This window comes from Centruroides sculpturatus, unplaced genomic scaffold, assembly GCF_000671375.1.
Source record: "Centruroides sculpturatus isolate CEXI.00-Female unplaced genomic scaffold, Cexi_2.0 scaffold48, whole genome shotgun sequence".
Lineage (NCBI taxonomy): Eukaryota > Metazoa > Arthropoda > Arachnida > Scorpiones > Buthidae > Centruroides > Centruroides sculpturatus.
Window position 1 is genome coordinate 318,400 of NW_019384294.1, and position 8,084 is coordinate 326,483.

The 8,084-nt window shown below is 26.5% G+C and overlaps 1 protein-coding gene across 1 annotated transcript in view; it reads left to right on the forward strand.

Annotated features, from left to right (window-relative positions):
• Nucleotides 1–1,266: 1,266 nt before the first annotated feature.
• The window catches only part of LOC111619034 (lachesin-like), a 22,529-nt gene continuing 15,711 nt past the window's right edge, over nt 1,267–8,084 (forward strand). The window contains exons 1-3 of the mRNA XM_023360709.1: nt 1,267–1,468; nt 4,955–5,125; nt 5,988–6,116. Of these exons, the coding sequence (XP_023216477.1) occupies nt 1,276–1,468; nt 4,955–5,125; nt 5,988–6,116 (493 nt within the window). The 5' untranslated portion in view covers nt 1,267–1,275. The remainder of the gene's footprint in view (nt 1,469–4,954; nt 5,126–5,987; nt 6,117–8,084) is intronic.

The following is an 8,084-nucleotide window of genomic DNA, read 5'->3' on the forward strand; positions in this document are numbered from 1 at the left end:
ATTCTGTTCAAAATGTTCAGTACTCAATGTCCTAGAGTATTTTCTCTTTGAATCATCTTGTCTACATTACTTTCCTTACTAATTTTTCTTACTTGATTTTCTAAGTAATCGTTGGGATTCGAAATCCTTAAGGTTTTTTCGTTGTCAATCTTTATGGAAGATGTACGAATATGTCCTCTGCTGGAACACTTAATGTCACCGTAGGATTTGGACATAATCTTTATACGTACGCTATTAAGACCGATATAGATTGTTACATAAGATGTCCACCGACAAGAATTACCAATTATCTAATCGATTTTCTACAACTCTTTGTTTAATTTACTGAATTTATAACTAAAAACTAAGACCTTAACTGTCGCAATTCGTTTTAATCAAACTCTTTTCTTTCATTTTTGTTTATAGAAAGAAAAAAATGGGTCTTCTTCAACTTATTTTTTCTTAAAAAAAAAGTATGGATTACTTGCTTAAATGGATGGGAAAACTGAGAAAAATTCACTCCATCGCATTTCTATCGAACGATCGTTTGTTATGCTTCAAAAAAATCATCTCTTAGATTGGCATAAAGAATTTCCGATAGTTTAACGTTCGGAACATTTAAAGATTCGTATTTATCAAACAAAGAATGGAATTTTTTAAACCTTTTATATGCAAAATTGTTTTTTTATGTTGCAGTGTTGAAACATTTTCAATCGGGACAAAACTATTCAAACAACGATTTGGCAGCAAAGAACGATCTTCCTACTCAAATGTTGGTTGAACAAACGTCTAAAGTGCCTTATATGGCTACTTAGAACGTTAGGGAGGCGACAATACTTTCCACTATTTCTTCTTCTATCCCTGACTAAGCAGTTCTTGAATGACCCGGTTTGTCTCTAACATTAAAACAAAAAAGTATTAATATTCAGGAATTTTAATTAAAAAAACATCAACTTTAGAAGCATTTTGTACAAACTGTAAACAAGTCTGTTGCTATCTAAGCTCTGACTCACTTTCTTGTATGTGTCTTTTAACTGTCTCAACTAATAAATGTTTTGTCTCTACGCCGCAGCCATAAATATTTCAGGAAAGACCATCCCCTACCAATGTAAAGCAATTAGTGGTAAGTGGATAGTATGTAGATTGTAAATTCTAAGCTCCAATTTGCTTTCTTTTAAGTGGGTTGACTTTGTTTAAGCCAATAAGTGTTTTTTCACTAACCCTGGGCCAAAAATATTTCAGTAAATACATCTCCTAATGTTCTACNTTTTTTTTCTGTAGGTAGCATGGATAAAGATGGATACACAAACTCTCTTATCAATTCACACACACGTAATCACTAGAGATTCACGTATTCGTGTAAGCAATAACAACCACAGACAATGGTACTTACATATAAAAGAGGTCCGAATCGAAGATCAAGGCTCGTACATGTGTCAAATTAATACAGAACCCATGGTTAGCCAATTGGGATACTTAGAAGTTATGGGTAAGTAAATTGTATTCTGTTGATGAAACGTCTCTCACATAAGACATCTTACATTCTGTCGTATCTTTTTTTTTCATTCAATCGGTTTGCACACGACAATAACAAAGAGAACAAACATGAAAAGGGAGGCTGTGCTGTCAGTTTAACTTTCTCAGAAATATGCCACTTTTATACGTTCGACAAAAGAAGTCAACTTGAGTATGTAGACACAGTCGACTTGTCAAATTAGAAATTCAATCACTTCGTACAATGTGTTGTATATGTTGTACATAAAGTAACAAGATTTGCTTCGAGACGGGACGTAACAAGTATATAAAAAATATATATATTTATATGTATTTTTTAAAAAAAACAGTAGGGAATGAAAATTAAAAAAACAGGATCATAAAAATGCGTTTTATATGTCAAGTTAGAGAAGGAAAGAATTTTTTTATTTTGTTCTTTCAAATCAATTTGAATAGTAACATGAACCTCAGTTGTACTACAAATGTATTGCTTATGTTTACAAACAGTAAAAAGTTAAATTCATGTCAAAATTTAGGAAAATATAAGTTATCTTTATGTTATTTTTTACTACATATTATATGCTTTATTCAATTAATTTAACGATTGTTAATAAGCATAATTTATATATCTTTATCATTTAAATAACGATATAAAATTCCTAATTGGAAACGTTAATAAAATGTAAATATATTATTATTTTTTCAGTCTACGAGGCTTGCTAAAAATTTTTATTTATTTGCATTAACATAAATCTATTTAAATTTTAATTATTTATGCATATTCTTTTAACTATATGATTTATTATAAAGAGGGTTAAATATATATATTTATGCAGAAAACGAATAGTTTTAAAGGCCTTTATAGTTTATTTATAAGTTTAATATACGTGCTATAGGCGACGGCAATAAATTTTTTCATCATTTCTTCCATTATATGAGTAAATCATAAACAGAATTTACATAAAACATACGCATAATTGTACAAGGAATATTGCTTCGTTCTAGAGGATGCGACGTTAGAAAATAAATTGCATAAATTCGACGATAAAATATGAAAAAAGTAAAACTTTTCTACATTGATTAAAAGTAATAACGTTTAAAACAATAATAAATCTGAATATATTTAATATATTTATCATTGTTATTAAACGTCGTTTAATAATTTTTCCATTCTGTTGATTTACAAAACGTCTTTCATCATTCATGCTTTATGAGGCATGAGATAAAAGAATGGAATTAACAATATTAAATCAACATACAACTGTGCAATATTTCGTTTCCAGAGCGATTTCTCTTAAAGAAATTCATCAATTAACACTTCAAGAAGAAGAGGCATTTGTTACACACACGAAAAAGAAAAGATAAATAGAGTAATCAATTTTTTTCTTACTATTTATTTAAATATTGAATTCATCTCATTTCTCATTCATGCATTCCATCATTTCGAATATATTAAAAATCTTCCGATAATTTTATAAATAATTACATACAGATTATAATTACGGCCGTCTTCTAGTACATTTTATTCATCATCAATACATAATTCGATACTTATCCTCTTGAATAAATGCAGGAATGAACATTGAGATTGAATACATAATGAAAATAAACGTACATTAATGAGCCTCATATTATCTAGAAATGTTAATAGAACTTTAAATTCTAAAAGCAGAGTTTTGAATATATGAATCTTTGTCACATCCCAAATACCTTGATTGTGACCAAGTGAACATTTTCTACCGAATCAACTCGCATGTCAGTACATTAATCTACAAAATTTGCATAGTTTTGACACTTAATTAACCACAGTTTTCGCACAATAAAACGATTTACTAACTTCCGTTTCTCTAGAGGATATTATAAGCAACAGAATACGAGTTTAAACTTTACAAATTGTATATCCCCCTTGTAGACCTTTACAAGAGTAAGACCATGACCTGTTGTTGTGAGTATGTATGGTCAGTCTACTGTAAGCAATTTATCAAGTTCTTTTTCGTTACTGCATTCTTTTGCTAGAGAACAATCTAAACTGGGGATGCTATTTGATACTGCGTGGAATTTCAACGTGTTACCCGTGCGTGTAGTTTCGTATAAAAAATTCAATAGAAAACCAAGAGGTGAAATTTTTTGTTTTTTATAATTATAGAAAGTTTAAGAACATCTATTGAAGATTTTTCTTTGTTTACTAAACGTGATACGTATGTTAAAGATTCAAATAATCTAAAGTGTTCATTAACTTTTCTATGAAGGAAAGAGAATAGAAATAAAGATCGCAATTTATTAGCTCTTTTATATATTAAATTTTACTTAAATTTATAAGTTTTATTTATAAATTATTTAATTTAGTTTATCGTCTTTACATAGTATTAGTAAATATTTTTTTAAAATTTATTCTGTAAAGGCCTTAAGAGAATTTGTTTGTTATATAAACGAAGAAATTTATAAAAGATTTGGTAAAATGTTGTTAAATTATTTAATTTTATAATACTTTAAATTATTTCCTTACATATTTAACTGTTTACAATTTTTAAAACGCCTTGCGAATTTGCCTGCCAACTTGAATAATTTTAATAATTGAAATTTATTTATTATAAAAAGTTTATTTCAGTTAAAGTATTTATACATTTACAATAAAAAATTATATTTTTAATTATTCAGAAAATAATTTAACTCTTTACATTCGTAATTTTTAAATGGTTTAAATTTTCTTAAAAATTCAAAATTCAAAATTATAAATCTTTAGTTTTTTTAATAATAATTCTGTTTCCAAATTTTATAATTAAATAATAACACACTTAAACTTTATCGGTTCTTAATTTATTAAGGAAATAACGACTTAAACAGACATCAAATATACTGATAATATCGCAGTAAGAAAATATAAATATTAAATTTAAAATAATATAAATATAATTAAAGTACATTTACAAATAGAAAAAAGAAAGAAATTTAAATATATATATTATTAAATATACATAAATATAATTAAATATAAAAGAAAAATAAATAGGTTTACGAGAAATTATTTAGTGACATCGTCACAATGCCGGACTGTTGGTTTTAATCATATTTTTAATTTATTTAATTTAAAATATATGCTCTCGATTTCAAATTAGTAGTGTCTTACCCCTGTATATCATACTTTTCCTGATAACAACAGAGTCATGCCGGTCACCGTTCTCGAGATTAAGGAAGGACAGACAGACAGTAGGAATGTACAGTACTGTACAGGTCTACAACATTTTTTTTTTCAAATTGCAGGCCAATAACTATAAATCAAGACTATCAATTAATGAAACATAGTTTATTATTAAAGACTACATTGAGTGAAGACGTAAAGAACGTATACAAAATTAAATAATAATAAATATATAAATGCAAAAGTTGAAAGTTTGTAAAAGAAAAAACAGTTGGAAATTATTTAAAAATTAATATTTTTATGATTTTTTACACTAACTTCTTATATTATTTATACCTGTAGTACCACCTTCTGTTGTGGAAGACGGTACAAGTTCAGATATCGTAGTAGAAGAGAGATCGAAAGTCAGTTTAAGATGCAGAGCATCAGGGTATCCTGTTCCAAATATTTCGTGGAGAAGAGAAGACGGAAAAGATATCAATTTAGGTTCTTATGGGGGGAGGAGGTACTCAGGTAAATAATATATTTACATTTCAATTATTATAATTGGTGTTATTATACACTTATTATTATTTTTCTTCCTACGTTAATTTCTATTATAAAATTCATTTAATTATAAATCATAAACGTATGTTGACCCATCCGAAACCGAAATTATCTAATTTAATAATCTGGCAAGATATTAATTGGTTAGACAATTTAAACTGATTACTCGCAAACTTTCATTGGTACCTGTTTGTGTAAACAAGAGGCTTTTAAAGTGCTGAAATATCATTTAATAATTTCATTAACTTGTCTGCTATCCCATTGGATCGATTTATAATTCTCTTTCTTACAACAGGGTTTAATGACGAGTTAATAGTTTAAATAACTTTATTCAACTCGACAATAAGTAAAATTAATATACGTGTACCTTTGCTTACATTATATAAAAGTTAATTATCATAAGATTAGAAATTTAAAGTCATTTCTAAGTAAAATATTTATATATTATTACGTATTATGCTTACTTAACACAACACACTACTTAATTATTACGTAAGCTACTACGTAAAAGATAATTTAAATTAATTCTGTTACGTAATAGAAATTAATTTGTCAATTACCGTTTTATTAATTTTTGTTTATAATATATATTAAAAATATATTTATTGCTTAAAAAATATAAGGATTTTTATAATTAAAAATATTTAGATATTTTTTTTCTTACTTTTTTCTTTATTAAGAAAAAAGAAGAATAAGAAGAAATTCTTTGTTGAAAAGGTTCATTTAAATTTTAAAATGCCATCATTTACAAACTAATTTGCATAATAACATACTGTACAGTCTGTATTCCATTCATTTACATTGTTAACTCGACATATGTTCTTTTTAGCTCCTAAAGTAGAAGGCGAATATTTAAATATCAGCCAAGTTACTAGAGAAGACATGGGAGCATATTTATGTATAGCAAGGAATGGTGTGCCACCAACAGTCAGCAAACGCATCTTAGTACAAGTAAATTGTAAGTGTAGGATAGAATTACTGTATATACTATATTTACTACATCGTTATTTTTAGTAATTTTAAGAAGATTTAAGTCTAGACGATTATTTTCTTTTTACAGTTTCTAATGAATTTTTATGAATTTTTTACCTATCATATACAAACTTTTCCTTCATATTTCTTCACAAACCTTTAAAATTTACATAAAACATTATATAAATACTTTAAAAATAATTCTTTGTTATTATTTTAATGGTTAAAGTTGTAAAACTTGCACTTATTTACGCGATATAAATAATTAAACTTGCAAAAATAAAAATTAAATAATTGTATAAACTATATGAAATAGCACTCATTGTTACAAATAGGATTAATCTTATCATTAAAATAAAGGAAGGAAAGAAGATAATTTAAATAATGGGCGAATAATTCTAACATTACTTTACTTTAATTCTTGCGATTATCAGCGGTTTGACAAAATTACAATTTTCTCTAAAGCGATAGTTGTTCCTTGCATTATTACGTGGTGTTAGGCAATATCTAAGGTATTACTGAAATCACACTTTGTGGTAATTGTGAATAGTTCAACTATTATATCCTCTTGTGACTTCTCTACCATTTGGGATTACATTGAGCAGTCTGTTGTTTGGCACAATCTGCGTAATATTGGAAACGTTTGGTATGCTTAATCGGATTGTAATCCTATTAATTAATCCAAGTGTATTTGTTGATGTTATCCACGTGTTTATTAATACATCGGTTCCTCGAACTAGCGTAAATAATGAAGTGGCCTTTCAGGATACATTAACATTAAGACGTAGAACTCACGAATCTCTAGAGTATCTTTTATGGTTTGCTTTAGAAATCTTTATGTTTATCTTTACTTTTAGTTCGAAATCATTAATTTTAATAAATTAAAATGCATTCAAACTTTGATCATTTCGCTATCGAGTGTTAATTCTACAGCACAAACTCATACATTTATATGTATGCACCTATTTTTCTTTTCTAAAATTACTATTTTTCCCATTTCTCTTTTTTTTTATCTACGTGAACTATACATCTTTGTCATTTTTTTTAAATCCAAGAAAGGAAAAAAAATATAAACAATTTATTTTATTCATAAGATATTAGACGTTCATCTATTCGGTTGGTGGTTATTAATCATGTCTGAAAAATGAATAATTCAAGAAAAAAAAAAGTTTGATTTTGAGATGTAATTCATCCAGATGGGATTATTCCCTAAAGAAAATTTTACAGATTGAAATTTATAAAAGAAAAATTAATAGGGTTTATATATTGTATGTATGTAATATAACGATAGTAAGAAAGAAAGAAAGAAAAAAAAAAGGATAGGTCCTCCAGAATATCTAGAAAGTATTTATAAAACCAAATTCTGTACAACCGATATTCAAAAAACCATTAAAGTGGCAATGTCTACCGTATAAGAAGAAAACAAAATAGAAGTTTTCCTATGCTTATTTTTGGCAGAAGTTGTAAGAAATGAAGCAGTTTGTTTGCAGAAACAAAGATATCTTACTTTTAAATTACACCGTTATCCTGACTGCTTTTAACAGAAAAGATTGAAGCTGTATGTTTCTTGAGATTTCCTTTTTTTTATTTTTATTTATTTTTATTTTTTCTTCTTTCAGCAATTTTACTTTTGTTATCTCTGTTTGCTTGAATTAAAGTATTAGATTTGTTACAAAATGTATTATTTGAACAAGAGAAAAGAGAGGGGGGAAATATATTAAACATATGCATATTTTTGATGTATAAACACATAATTTTTTAAATGTTTATTATTTTCTTAATCGAAAAACTAAGAAATAAATTCATTTAAATTATCTCATTTTTGTCAGAAAAAATAATAATAAATATTTGATTAAGTAATTCGTGATTATTTTTTGTTTTTTTACTTGCAGTTAGCATCTATCTTTTTTAAATATAATTAATTAATTTATACTAATTTAAGTGACATCGTCAC